The 15,207-nt window shown below is 42.4% G+C and overlaps 1 protein-coding gene across 8 annotated transcripts in view; it reads left to right on the forward strand.

Annotated features, from left to right (window-relative positions):
* Positions 1-15,207, forward strand: part of OCA2 (OCA2 melanosomal transmembrane protein) — a 279,721-nt gene that overhangs the window by 223,014 nt on the left and 41,500 nt on the right. For all 8 annotated transcript variants that reach the window (XM_036859042.1, XM_036859038.1, XM_036859037.1 and 5 more), the window contains 2 exons: positions 570-629; positions 1,270-1,374. In XM_036859042.1, the coding sequence (XP_036714937.1) occupies positions 570-629; positions 1,270-1,374 (165 nt within the window). The remainder of the gene's footprint in view (positions 1-569; positions 630-1,269; positions 1,375-15,207) is intronic.

Here is a 15,207-nt window from a genome sequence, read left to right on the forward strand (position 1 = left end):
AGTAGGCAGACTGAGTAGAATGGCTCCTGCACTTATGTCTCCATCTAATCTTCTTTCCTACCTTTCTCTGGACACAATTTTCTGAATCTGTCTAGTACTATGAAAATAGTACATGCTTCAGTTAAATAGATCTTTCTTTGAACGTTATGAAAACCGTGCATTTTCTTTATATTCTTCTAAAACTCTGTGATGCTTAACTTTAAAAAGGAATTTGAAATGCAACTTACTTGCAAGACATTCTATATGGAGAGACATTTCATTATGTACAGGTGAACAGTACTCCTATACAGCAATCTTAAAATAAAGAAATGGCCTTCCATCCAAATGTAAATTTAGCATGGATATTAACTCAAATTAATGAGAAGTTCCTGCCTCTGCTACTGTGTCCTCTTCTCAATGAATCTTCAGTGTGCATATAAGATAGTAAATTATTTATAGACTGTGTGTTTGATCTTTTATAAAAAATGAGAGCGCCATGTTGACTTATTTTCATTTTAAAGCCATGTTTTTAAAAATTTGATATATTCTCAGTTTTAAATTGATTCTTATCATACATCTATTTCTTCTAGGCATTGGCACATCTCCACTTAATAGAGTATGTTGGAGAACAGACTGCTTTGCTAATAAAGGTACATTAAATACTGCAATATAAAGTGCTCCAGCCACTATTCCTTTGATTTTTTTTAATTGGCAAGAATAGGGCACATTAATTATATAAAAAATTATATCAGGGAACCTATTTTATCCTGTGTAGCTAAGAGATGAAAAGAGACTTTTTTCAAAGAATATATAATTACAGATGCCTACAATTTTACTATTAGCCTTTAGTTAAAACCTTTCTGGGAAGGAGAGAATTGAGACAGCAGTCTCAGTAAGTGATGCACAGAGGTCCCAGCCTAGGGTCACCACATGGGAAGTGAGGTCAGTGTGACCAGTGTGTCACCTGGTGTCCCACCAGGAATGGGAACATTGGACCTGCTGCCCCACCCACCCCCGCCCCGGCCCCCAAGGGTTTGTTGGCTTGAGCATGATTGGGAGTCACTCCTCTCAGTTACTTGTAGACCCTGGCCCAGGCTCCTGGTAGGGGTCGGGAAAGCCCAGTTGGTCCTGTTTGCACACCTGGGTCTCCCTTGCTCTCCTTGTGTGGAAGAGGAAGGACCAAGAGCCCTGTGGTCCCTTCTGAGTCTCACATGTCCTAGCATCAGCTCCTCAGTGCGTGTGATCTATGTAGCTATGGTACACTGCCCTACTCTTATCTGTTCCTTCCAGATGGTCCCAGAAGATCAGCGCCTTGCAGCTGCCATCATCTTGGTGGTCTGGGTCTCAGCCATCGCATCGTCCCTGATTGACAACATACCATTCACTGCTACCATGGTGAGTCATAGTCTCCTCCATGTGATGAGGGCCCAGCTTTCACCTGCACACAACCTGGACTCACCCTTCCTTCCAGAGGAAGCAGAGAATGAGCCCTGTCCCTTTACTGCACTCACAGTTTAAGGGAACAGATGTGATGGATCCCAGGCAGCAGCTGGGAGCTGAGGCCTACAGCTGCTGTGGGCAGTGAATCCCAGGATGGCTGGGTGTTTCAGGGTCAGTCTGACTGGGAGCTGCCACCTCTCATGGAAAAAACAGTCTTTCTTTCTTTCTTTTTTCAAAGAAAATTGGAAGACACCAAAGACAGAGGCTGGTTGAAGGTGTTCATCCTTTATTCCCGACAAATGTAGAAGCTATTCTAACTGGCTGGGGTAGCTTCTGGTGCTATGGCCTGGATAAGATTTTGAATTCTCTGTGTGATCTTGACCCAAGTCAAGATTAGGGGGTCCATATTAGAGGACTTTTACAGAGCTGTTCCTGCTGTGTCTTCTGACGTCACTGATTGCTCAACTTAGGGCAGAATTGTGAATGCCTGGTATGACAGCATAAAGGTGGGAACAGGAACCTCGGGTCCTGTCACAGCACCTGGTGTCCCAGGTGTGCTGGGTGTGCATGAACACTCCTCATGGCTGGATTCTCGATAGAGGAGACTTATCTCTTGTTCTTGTGACCTTGAGGGCCACTCCTCTCTCACAGGACCTTAGGGTGACTGGGACTCAATGTCACCATGCATTGCCTGGAATCACAGTGTCTGCTGCATTGATGCTCCAGTTACCTAGCTATTGTTCTTCCAGGGTCTGGGTTTGGTAATTCTTAAGTAATTCTGTGGCTCTTATTATTTCTTCATGAAGCCCTGAGTTAGAAGAGTCATCTGGATGTTGTTGAATGTGCTGGTACTGCTCAGCGGGTGCTGTCATTACTGTGGTCCTGCAGAGGGCGAGGGGCAGCAGCACCTCTCAGGCAGGCTAAAGTGGCAGGGCCCTGGGCTTCTGAGATGCCAGGTCAGCTTGCGTGTGAATCCCTTTCTTAATTGAAATAGATTCTGTAGAAGACCCCGTTCATCTGAACCCTGTGTAGCCGCAGCCCAGAGTTTCATTAGCAAACCTTTGTCTGTGCTTCCTCGAGGCCCTACATGCTCACAGCTGATGCACCCTACCTTCTCAGGGGCTTCCAGGTTTCAGGACCCAGACCCTCTCTTGGACTGAACAAAATGGTCCCTATTGTTGAAAATTTAGATTCCTCTACTTTCTAAAAATATGACTATTTTGATATTTTTCTTCCCCAAATATTAATAGTTACTTAAAATTTAAATTAAAAAATACATTAAAGGAATCACAGAGGGTAGGATAACAAATATCAGTACACTTACCACCCAAAATGAGGAAAATTTTATTCCCTCTGCCTCAGGTTTTCTTGTTTGTTTTGTTTTTAAGAAATAAAACATTATAGAGGAATGTAACATTCTCTGTTCCTTCCCTCAACCCCAATATCATCCTGTCCTTACCTCTCCTGAGGGAACTACCTTCATAAATCTGGGGCATATCACTATGGAAAGGATTAAAAGAAGGATCCTAGTTTGTGTGAGTCAACATGGTATGGAAACTAACTCCTGAGAAACCAAAGCAGCAGCTGCATGGCATGGAGCTTCCTGCAGCCCACAGATCTCTGCCACCTGAATTTACCATGTCAGCACGTGGTATCCACTATGGCTGCATCAGAAGAGGGCCACTTGGGTTTCTGCTTTAGTCTGGAAGTGGCATCAGAAGTGACCTGTCACAGTTCTTGGGTGGGAAGTGGACACATGGCCCTGCCCAGATGCAGGGTCCTGGGAAGTATGAAGCACAGAGAGCTGGGCAGGCACTTAGGTCTGCACCACGGTCCCTTGCTCCCTTCCTCCCTCCTTTTCACTTGGCTGTCTTTTTCGCCACTTCTTTCTCATTTTGGGGGCGGTCAGGGGATGTGGTCTGTAGGATTTCATACTTAGACACTCCTGAAATGCCCTTTGACCTAGCATGTGGCCAGTTTGCCCCATGTGAGAGCAGAGTTCTGCACATGCCCACATGTACAAGCACATTGACTGTGCTGTTAGAGCTTCTTTAGATTCACTCATCCTTTCTCTAAACAATCAATTCTGATAGAGCAAATCACTTTACTGATTTATCTATTTCAACTGACAGTTCAATACATTTTCCTGAGTACTATGCAGTCGGATTAGGCATTAGAGGTTCATTATCTGTATCTCTTCAGGATGGTGGTTTCTTCCACACCGTGTAAGGTCTCTCTTCATCTATGCTCTGAGCCTCTGCCTGGTTTATCTTTTTCCAATTTTTTATTTTCAAACTTTTTTTTTGTTTGTTTTTTAAGTCCCTTTTTAGTTGTATTTTTTAAAACAACATGCAAATGGATTTTAAAAATTCCAAGCAGATCATCTCTGTTAAGAGAATAGTTTTGAAACTGCTAGGTGGCATTTCAGGAGGCTCTGAGGAGCTCTAGTTTTTTATGTTTCAGCACAGAAAGAATTCAGCGAGAGACAAAGTGATAGATGAGAAGTGATTTATTAGAATATGATGCTTATGAGGCTTACAAGAGGGTGCTGCACCCAAGAGCATAGTGGACTACAGTTTTATAATTAAAGGAAAAGTGGGAAGAGGGACAAGACCACCTTCTTCCTCATTCTTGAGTAGACATCAAGCTTCCATCATCAGCTTTTCCTCCAGGTTGGGCAGGGGAGTTTTCTTGTCCCTACATGGTCAGGCCAGGACTGTCATGGTGCAACAGAAATGAGCAAAAAGGCAGTAACATATGTTAAAAATTGTAAATCATCTCAGGTTTTAGTATAATGTCACCTTTTCCTTATATTTTTGTTTAGTGTGTGCAAAGGAGCATGTCCTAGGAATTCTTAACTTACTAAGCTCACTGGGCAGGATGTGGGTCTCATGCCACCATTGTTTTATTGTTTTGGGGCATGTCTCATGTTTCTGTTGTGTGGTTTTTTTGCTAAGCTTGGTTTTGTGGTTAAGCAAACCTGCTTTCTTGAGTGATCATTAATTTACAGAAGTCTCCCATACTTTTTCTTTACTTACAATCCCCTAGTAGGATTAACTATTTAATTACCTACTTTGTCCCTTTACTCTTTCCCTTTCGGTTAACATGTTTAACTTTATTGTGTTGACTGAGAGACTTGAGTTTATTTCTACTATTTTATTAAGGTTTTACATTTGTTATGCTTTTTCTTTTCTGATTCTTTTTTCCCTGTTATTTTCTGATTTCTCTTGGATTGATAAATCTCATCCTCCAACTGGCTTGGATGGTGCTGATTTTATTCCTAAGTCTTTTAGTGGGGATCTTTCTATTTGTAATACACATAGTTGTATCTGCATTTCAAACAACAGTTGCAATCAACATGAGAAATAAAATATTGCCTGCCAAATATCAGTAAACAAAGGATGTCACAGTCATCAGCAATTGCAGCCACCTACAATGGTGAGCCAGTGAGTCCTGAGGGGACTCAGGAAGGAAACAAAGAATACCTGCCACCTAGCAGCCATCAGACTGCACAACGGTGAGCCCTGAGGGAACTCAGGATGTGAAAACACAGGATACTGGCCCCAAATACCTGAGGTGCATATCAAAGGAATGATTTCAATGACCCCAGACTCTTGCACCTTCCCATACATGGAAAAACCGCTAAATTCCTTAACTTGAGATATCTGGTTTTCTTTCATTAACAATAATTTTTAGACATTTAGACTACCTGACCTTTGTTGTAAAACTCCTATATATCCTGGTTCCCCCACCCCCACCCCGCCCCTTGCCTTTTTGGAGCAGTTTTCTCAGGGTTACTTGAGATACTGCCTCCTGGGCTTGAATTCCTAAGAATATCCACCAAATAAAACATAACTCTCAACTTTTAGGTTGTGTAATTTTTTTCAGTCGACAAACAGAACCTACTTTAGTTAGTTTAAGAGGATTAGGAGTTTATCTAAGAATAGGGTACAGTTCATGGATTTTCTGAAGGACACCCTGGGTGGGGTTTGCCCCATGAAGCCCCCAACTTCTGCTGCTTTGCCTGGGCTCCCTCTCCCAATGCTGGATGCTGAGTACCTGGGCCTCTGTCACTCTGCCTTGAGCACACCTTGTCACATTTCTCCAAATTCTCCAAGCCTGACTCTCAAGTAGAAGTGTCTGATTGGAGGAGCCCATGTCACATGCCTGTTCTAGCTACAAAGGGGTTGGGGAAAGTGAGTTTCCGGCTTCTGCCTCGGGGAGCCAGAGCTCATGAAACAGAGTTCCTCAAACATAGGAGTTCCTCAGAGCCTGCTTCAATACTTACTTAAATGCCTTCTCTGCAATGCTTTCTGTACTTCCCGTGCAAGGCCTTGCTTGTCCTCTGGGGTCCTATAGCACTTTACACATAACTCCGCTAAGGTAGTCATTAAACTGATTGTCAAGACATGTCTGCAGCTGCATTCCCTTATTTACTAGCATTGTGCCTGGCACAAAGAAGATAGTTAACAAGTGTTTGTATGAATAAAGAAGGAAATAAACCACAATAGATTAATTTTTCCAAAGTAACTCTTCCTTCACATCACCCTTGGCTTATCATCCTCCAGCAACATTCTGTTACTCTCACTGAGGGAATTGGGCACCTCAGTGCTCGCTGTGTTTCTGAGAGTCACAGAAAATATTGCTGCACCACCTCTCTACCAGGCCTCCCTGCCATCTGAGACATACCCTCCTCTCCAGTCGGGCTGGTGCCACTTTCCTTAGCATGATACTGGGCATCTTTCTTGTGCCTTTTCCTACAATATTCTTTGCTGCTGGTAACAGCCGTTCCCCTCAACTCTCTCCTCCCTTGTCCTGAGAGATGGTCTCACCAACATAGAGCCCTCTATGTTCCTCCAGTGGGAGGCTGTCCCTTCTCTGTATTCTTCTTCCCTGTGGCAGCTACTATCACTGCTGGCTGGAGACACCAGATGCTGGTCGAATGCATCAGCACTGGGAATCTCTGGTGTGCCCTGAGAAGGCCCTGGGAATAGATGGATATTATGAATGCATTAGTGTTGGAGACACTGCCAAAGTTGGCAGATGTGAAGCCAAATCTGACCTCCGTATTCCAACACCAAATTAAATCTAGAGACAGAGTTTTGGGTGAAGTGGAAAAGAAAAGCTTTATTGCCTTGCCAGGCAAAGGGGAGCACAGCAGGCTAATGCCCTCAAAATTGTGTGTCCCAACCTGGGGGGAGGGGTGGTTTGTGAGGAGTTTTATAGTCCAGGGTGGGGTTGCTGATAAGGATCAGGGTGCATGCAGGGCCCACATTCCTTCAATCCAGAGATCATCTGGCATCAGGTAATGATGGATGAATTGTGACCTTCTCTGGAAGGAAGAGTGCTTCACCAAGTAGTTAACATCTTACATTTGGTGGGGGTTTTAGTTTGGCAGAAGAGCTCAAAGCTATTGCTATGTGTATCCCTTGAGGGGGAACCAGGACCCTGCCCCAAGGCTGCACTATTATTTCTTGACTGCTCCTCCCTTATCACTGCATCCCCTCCCTTCCCTGATTAGCAACTGTTTGAACCTGCCCTTTGGAACTCAGGGAAGGAGACACAGAAAGGCTTTTGTCCCCAGTAGCCCCACAGGGTTCTGCTTGGTTTCAGATGTTCTGTTTCCCTTGGACCTTCGTTCCTGACCACCAGCCTGTGGGCTGCAGGTGTTCATAATCTTTCCTTCCTTGCTGCCTGCCCTGTGGATATGGGGCTTCCTCAATTTCAGCCCCACAATTGTCCTCAGAAAAAATCCATATGTATATAGACATCTCCCCTGCTTCTGGCCTCTGACAGACGCAATGACATGAATGGGTCCTGGGGAAGTGATTTAGGCTTCCTGCCTAGATAGGATAACTCCTGCACATTTCACAGCCCTTCTCCCAACCAGGAGCATCTTCACTCTGCATGCCTGAGAAGCCCTCTGAACTTGGAGTGTGTGGAAGGAAGGGGGACTCTGGCTCTTGTCTGAGATCTCGGCAGTCATTTGTGTCCCTCTGCACCTCTGGCCTCATCCTTTGCATTCCAGAATCTTTGTGGTCTGGCCTGGCTTGCATGGACCTACAGGGTTCGGGCATTTCTAGAAGGGTAGTGCCCCTTCTACTCTATGAGGTCTAGTTTCTTGGACTGTTTCTGAGGCCAGCTCCAACCAAATGTCCCTTAGAGTACCTGCTCCTCACTGTACACTCCTGGGGAGGGCTGCTCAGGGTCTGTCTGCTGTGTGTATTTTTACTTTGGTGAGATTCCCATATTCTCAGTTTTGCTATTTTCCTGGGGGACTAAACAAGGAGACCCAAGAACATCCTGTAGGAATACTGTCAGGTCAATCCAAGGGTAGAGATATGTTTGCCTGCCCGTGACCATCAGACATGAAGAGAAAACACAGGAACAGTGACTGGGGTCCCTGCTGCCAGGCTTGCAGAGCTGCCTGTGTTTGAGCTCAACCCCATTCTTCTGTAAGAACACAGCTCTGGCCAGTGTCATTCTCCAGGTCAACAGGGCAAAAATTCATGAGATTTAACAGCATTGAAACCTTATTTAAAAATGTTAGAAAACTGCCAGATGCTCTCACCATTTCCAATGACTAGAAGTGCTGGTCAATGCCTCAGTGGGAGACTGAGGCTATGCCTGAAAAGGTTGTGAAGCACCTACTCAGAAAGTTCTTTTTGTTAAAAAATTATGAGCATTATTCTAAGGAAGTGAGTTAGAGAGACAAAAGTTCATGTCTTCTTGGGTGGTGTCTTCTCTCCAGAGCGTGCCTTTAGTTTGGCGGTGTTCCTCTGGTATTCACATTGTCAACTGTCAGCTGAGAATAGCAGGTAGGAAGCACTTCACATTTGTTCATGATATTTCTCTTCCAGTGATCAGAGAAGAACACCAAACAATTCAGGAAATGCCAGAGACTTGGTTTATAACTGGCAGGATCACTTTCTTGAACTTTTGCTTATCATGTAATGTCCAGAGTGGAAAGAACTAGAATGGATGAGTTTATCTATCCAAGTCATCTGGACAGGGCTTCAGTGAAAATTCCAACATGAGCATGGGCAGATTATGGGAGAGCACCCCATGGCTTTTTTGAAATTAGATTTGCTCTTTTAAATTTTCCTAATCCCCCTGCCTGGGTCCTCCCCTTCATTTTGAGCTTTGCTTATCTTAAATGGTGACACTACTAAACACACTATTAAATCAATTTAATATTTATATTCCATCAATGAATATTCCATCAGGGGAGGCAGAACAGAGAGGGAGACTTTGAAGCAGGAAGCTTGAAGCCTCCTCTCCCCTGTCGCCCCGTGTGCCAGTGTTAATTCCATACTTAGTTGGAGCAGAGGAAGAGGGAGTAACTGGTATGGTGGATGGTGGCTCTTCATCAATTGGTGTGGAAATATTCCAATATTTTAACAAATATTTCCATATAAGGAAATCCCTTTGATGTCTGCCCACCTCTCCTTCTTTCCTCTTCTCCCATCTGCAGTTGACAGGGAGCTGTGGAAGCTACATGTGACCCCAGATCTGCTTTTGTGGGCAGCTATTTTAGGCTTCCTGGTACACCACCCTAGAGACTGTACTGGAAAACTAAAATACACTGCTAATGACTGAGAATTCCCTGACAGTCTTTCTCAAGTTAAACCTATCTTTTCAGCCTCATTTGCTTGAACAGGAAGAATTCTTAGACAATTTTCAAGTTAAAATATGATTATTCCTGTCCAGGATGTTCAAATCAAAGAATGGTAATTTATGCATATAATTTTGTGAGTTTTCTCTGACTTCTTCATCATTATCTGTATTATCATTCAGCCTCTATGTGGAAGTCATTTTTCATGGCTTGTTTTTTCTCAATCATCCTTTTTCTCTGGGTTTCTTTGTAGTCTCCTCCCCACCACCTGCCCCACAGGATGTGTTAGTGCAGAGGGCAGACTGCTGTAACCCCTGACAAACAAAAGCACCCTTTAGGGTAGTAAAAGCGAGAAGTATTTCACATTCACTTTAGCTTTTATGTAATCTCATTTCTACTTTAACTCATCCTTTCCTAAAATATCCAGGAACAAAATAATGTGGAGTGTTGAATCTGGTCTAGTGAATTGTAACTAGGTTTAATAACATGAGTGTATGTAGGAATTAACAGCTCAGGTCTGGAGGAGGTGGGTCTGGGCTTGAATTCCAGCTCCACCACTGTGCAAACTAAGAAGTCCAGAATCAGAGAAGGAGAAGTGACAGCAGAACAATAAATTGGCAGGACTCCAGCAGCTTGTTCACTGCGTTCTTGGCAAGCTGTGTTAGTTGCAGGTTTGCCCATTTGGGGTCTGTGCCCAGCCTCTCTGGTGGGGGAGGGTGGCCTCGGGGGCCCTGCAGTGCCCAGGCTGAGAGCTGTTCACCTTCCATGCCCAAGGCCTGTCCACTACACCTCCGGATCCTAGCTCCACGGCACCCCACAAAAACAAGTGGCACATTTGGGGTTCCAACAGGCTGAGAGAAAACTGATCACAGCACGTCCCATAGACATAGGACAACAAAGAATAAATTATAAGACTACTCAGAGATTTAAGCACTAAACAAACAAAAAAAATAGCTTCTGGAGCTAAAACCCATAACTTTTAAGCTAAAAATATTGAATAATGAATTGAAGAAGAAAAAAGTCAGTGTTAGGCCTGAGTTAGTGGGTTTGAAGCCAAAGAGAGAGGTATCTAAAAAGTACAGAGCAAAAGTACAAAGAAACAGAAACATGAAAAAAGGTAAGATTTGGATGAGACCAGTAAAACTAGCACGGTAATGACAGGAATTCCAGAAGGAAGGAAAGGAATACATTGTATTGACAATGCATGGCCCTTCATCCTCAAGTGGGGTCTGGGCATCAGCAGCCCTGGAGGTTATGGAAATGAGGGCTTGGCCACCCAGACGTGCCAAGCCAGAACCTGCATTTGGAAAAGATGCCAGGTGGTTGTCTGCACATGTACATTGGAGGTGCACTGATCCACTATAAATAAGCCTGCCAATGCATTACTGCAGTCTTACCCTCTCCACTCCCATGTCCTTTGAAGATGAAAGCTATCCCTAGTGCTTGTCTGAGGCACTTATTAAATCCTACACAAAGATATCAGACCAGGAGTGGAGTATTCCTCAGAGGCCCAAGCGCTTACTCATTTATCAGAAATGGATGGGGCAATTCTACATATAGACTGAGTACCCAAACTTAAATGTCTGACCTGGGGACAACCAGCAGATATCAACAACAGAATGGCAACCAGTAAGAGAGCAAGACAGAGACAAGTGCACAATGACACCAGTGGTGGTATGTGCAGAAAGGACAGGTGTGGTGCGTGCAGGGAGGACAGGTGTGGTGGGTACAGAGAGGGCAGATGTGGGTGCAGACAGGATATATATGGCAGAGCAGGGAGGACAGGTGTAGTGGGTGCAGGGGAGCAGATGTGGTGGGTGCAGAAAGGACAGGTGTGGTGGGTGCAGGGGAGCAGGTGGGGTGGCTGTAGGGGGAAGTTAATATCTGTCTTTGCTTGTAAAAGTCTACTGTATCTTTTCTCTGCAGGTAAGTAGGTATAGCCTGTGAACTTCTCTGATTTTTCAATGAAAGGTGGATAGCACCATTTTCTATTAAAAATTTCAACTCCGAATGTTGTCAATAAATTAAAAATTCAAAACAGACCCTTCTGGCTTCTGCTCTTTACATTTTCTTTTCCAGAGGAGCCTCTACTCTTAGGGCTCATTGCCTGGTATTACTCATTATGGTCCCAGGATAGCCATCAATCTAGAAGTCCTGTGCCTGCCCTTGCAGGGTTGCCTGGGTGGCACCCTGTGCCCCAGTGCACTCTCTCCAACTCCCAGAACCACTGCTTCTTCCTGCTTGTTTTTTTTAAATTTTATATTGGAGTATAGTTCATTTACAATGTTGGGTTAGTTTCAGGTATGTAGCATATATCTATTATTTTCCAGATTCTCTTCCCCTATAGGTTATTACTGAGTATTGAGTAGAGTTCCTGTGTTATACAGTAGGTCCTTGTTGATTTTCTATTTTATATATAGTACTGTGCATATGTTGATCTCAACCTCATAATTTGTCCTTGCCCCCAGTCTTTCCTCTGTGGTATCCATAAGTTTGTTTTCGAAGTCTGTGACTCTGTTTCTGTTTAGTAAATAAGCTCATTTATATCATTTTTTTAAGATTCCACATTTAAGTGGTGTCATATGATATTTGTCTTTCTCTGTCTGCTTTACTTCTCTTAGCATGATAGTCTCCAGGTCCATCCATGTTGCTGCAAATGGAATTATTTCATTCTTTTTTTTTTTTTAAATTTATTTATTTATTTATTTTTGGCTGTGTTGGGTCTTCATTTCTGTGCGAGGGCTTTCTCTAGTTGCAGCAAGTGGGGGCCACTCTTCATCACGGTGCGCAGGCCTCTCACTATCGCGGCCTCTCTTGTTGCGGAGCACAAGCTCCAGACGCGCAGGCTCAGTTATTGTGGCTCACGGGCCTAGTTGCTCAGCGGCATGTGGGATCTTCCCAGACCAGGGCTCGAACCCGTGTCGCCTGCATTGGCAGGCAGATTCTCAACCCCTGCACCACCAGGGAAGCCCCTATTTAATTCTTTTTAATGGCTGAGTAATATTCCATTATATATATATATGTGTGTGTGTGTGTGTGTGTGTGTGTGTGTGTATGTATACACACACACACACACACACACACACACACCACAACTTCTTTATCCATTCATCTGTCAATGGACATTTGAGTTACTTCCATGTCTTGGATATTGTAAATAGTGCTGCAAAGAACATTGGGGGTGCATATATCTTTTCAAATTATGGTTTTCTCCAGGTATATGCCCAGAAGTGGGATTGGTGGATCATATGGTAATTCTATTTTTAGTTTTTTAAGGAACCTCCATACTGTTCTCCATAGTGATTGTACCAATTTACATTCCCAACAACAGTGTAAAAGGGTTCCTTTTTCCCCAAACCCTTTCCAGCATTTATTGTTTGTAGACATTTTAATGACGGCCATTCTGACTGCTGTGAGGTGATACCTCATTGTAGTTTTGATTTGCATTTCTCTAATAATAAGTGATATTGAGCTTCTTTTCATGTGCTTTTTGGCCATCTGTATGTCTTCTTTGGAGAAATGTATATTTACTTCTTCTGCCCATTTTTGGATTGGGTTGCTTGTTTTTTTGATATTGAGCTCATGAGCTGTTTGTATATATTGGAGATTAATCCCTTGTAAGTCGCATCGTTTGCAAATATTTTCTCTCATTCTGTTGTTTGTCTTTTCGGTTTGTCAATGGTTTCCTTTGCTGTGCAAAAGCTTTTAAGTTTAATTAGGTCCCATTTATTTATTTAGTTTTTATTTTCATTATTCTATGTGGTGGTTGCAAAAGGATATTGCTGCAGTGTATGTCAGAGTGTTCTGCCTGTGATTTCCCCTAAGAGTTTTATAGTATCTGATCTTTTCTTTTTCTTTTTTTTTTAAACATCTTTATTGGAGTATAATTGCTTTACGATGGTGTGTTAGTTTCTGCTTTATAACAAAGTGAATCAGTTATACATATACATATGTTCCCATATCTCTTCCCTCTTGTGTCTCCCTCCCTCCCACCCTCCCTATCCCACCCCTCTAGGCGGTCACAAACCACCGAGCTGATCTCCCTGTGCTATGCAGCTGCTTCCCACTAGCTATCTATTTTACGTTTGGTAGTGTATATATGTCCATGCCACTCTCTCACTTTGTCACAGCTTACCCTTCCTCCTCCCCATAGCCTCAAGTCCATTCTCTAGTAGGTCTGTGTCTTTATTCCCATCTTACCCCTATGTTCTTCATGACCTTTTTTTTTTTTCTTAGATTCCATATATACGTGTTAGCATACGGTATTTGTTTTTCTCTTTCTGACTTACTTCACTCTGTATGGTGTCTGATCTTACATTTTAGGTCTTTAATCCATTTTGAGTTTATTTTTCTGTATGGTGTTAGAGAATCTTCTAATTTCATTCTTTCACATGTAGGTATACAGTTTTCCCAGCACCACTTATGGAAGAGACTGTCTTTTCTCCATTGTATATTCTTGCCTCCTTTGTCATAGATTAATTGACCATAGGTGCATGGGTTTATTTCTGGGCTTTGTATCCTGTTCCATTGATCTATATTTCTGTTTTTGTGCCAGTACCATACTGTTTTGATGACTGTAGCTTTGTAGTATAGTCTGAAGTCAGGGGGTCTTATTCCTTCAGCTCCATTTTTCTTTCTCAGGACTGCTTTGGATATTTGGGGCCTTTTGTTTCTCCATACAAATTTTAAGATTTTTTTTTTGTTCTAGATGTGCAAAAAATTCCGTTGGTAATTTGATAGGAATTGCATTGAATCTGGAGATTGCCTTGGGTAGTATAGCCATTTTGACAACATTGATTCTTCCAGTTAAGAACATGGTATATGTTTCCATCTGTTTGTGTCATCTTCGATTTCTTTCATCAGTGTCTTACAGGTTTTGGAGCACAGGACTTTTGACTCCTTAGGTAGGTTTATTCCTAGATATTTTATTCTTTTTGATGCAATGGTAAATGGGACTGTTTCCTTATTTTCTTTTTCTGATCTTTCATTGTGAGTGTATAGAAATGCAAGAGATTTCTGTGCATTAATTTTATATCCTGAAACTTTATTGAATTCATTGATGAGTTCTAGTAGTTTTCTGGTAGCATCTTTATGATTTTCTAAGTATAGTATCATGTCATCTGCAAAAAGTGACAGTTTAACTTATTTTCCAATTTGGATTCCTTTTATTTCCTTTTCTTCTCTGACTGCCATGGCTAGGACTTCCAAAACTATGTTGAATAAAAGTGTTGAGAGAAGACATTCTTGTCTTGTTGCTGATCTTAGGGAAAATGCTTTCAGTTTTTCACCATTGAGCATGACGTTAGGTGTGGGTTTGTTGTATATGGCCTTTATTCTGTTGAGCTAGGTTCCCTTTATGCCCAGTTTCTGGAGAGTTTTAAATCATAAATGGGTGTTGAATTTGTCAAAACCTTTTTCTGCACCTATTGAGATGATCATATGGCTTTTATTCTTCAATTTGTTAATGCAGTGTATCACACTGATTGACTTGCAGATATTGAAAAATCCTTGCATCCCTGGGATAAGTCCCACTTGATCATGGTGTATGATCCTTTTAATGCATTGTTGGATTTGGTTTGCCAGTATTTTGTTGAGGATTTTTGCATCTATATCCATCTGTGATATTGGCCTGTAACTTTCTTTTTTTGTGGTATCTTTGTCTAGTTTTGGTATCAGGGTGATGGTGGCCTTATAGAATGAGTTTGGGAGTGTTCCTTCCTCTGCAGTTTTTTAGAATAGTTTCAGAAGGATAGGTATTTAAATGTTTGTTAGAATTCGCCTGTGAAGCAATCTGGCCTTGGACTTTTGTTTGTTGGGAGTTTTTAAATCATAGTTTCGATTTCAGTACCTGTGATTGGTTTGTTAATATTTTCTATTTCTTCCTGGTTCAGTCTTGGGAGATTTTTACCTTTCTAAGAATTTGTCCATTTTTTTCTATGTTGTCCATTTTATTGGCATATATTTGCTTTTAGTAGTCTCTTAAGATCCTTTATATTCCTGTGGTGTCCATTGTAACTTCTTTATCATTTCTCATTTTAGTGATTTGAGCCCTCTCCCTGTTTTTCTTGATGCATCTTGCTATAGGTTTATCAATTTGGTTTAGCTTTCCAAAGAACCAGCTTTTAGTTTCATTGCTCTTTGCTATTGTTTGTTTTCATCTCTATTTCATTTAT

This window comes from Balaenoptera musculus, chromosome 7 (assembly GCF_009873245.2).
Source record: "Balaenoptera musculus isolate JJ_BM4_2016_0621 chromosome 7, mBalMus1.pri.v3, whole genome shotgun sequence".
In the NCBI taxonomy this organism is placed as follows: Eukaryota; Metazoa; Chordata; class Mammalia; order Artiodactyla; family Balaenopteridae; genus Balaenoptera; species Balaenoptera musculus.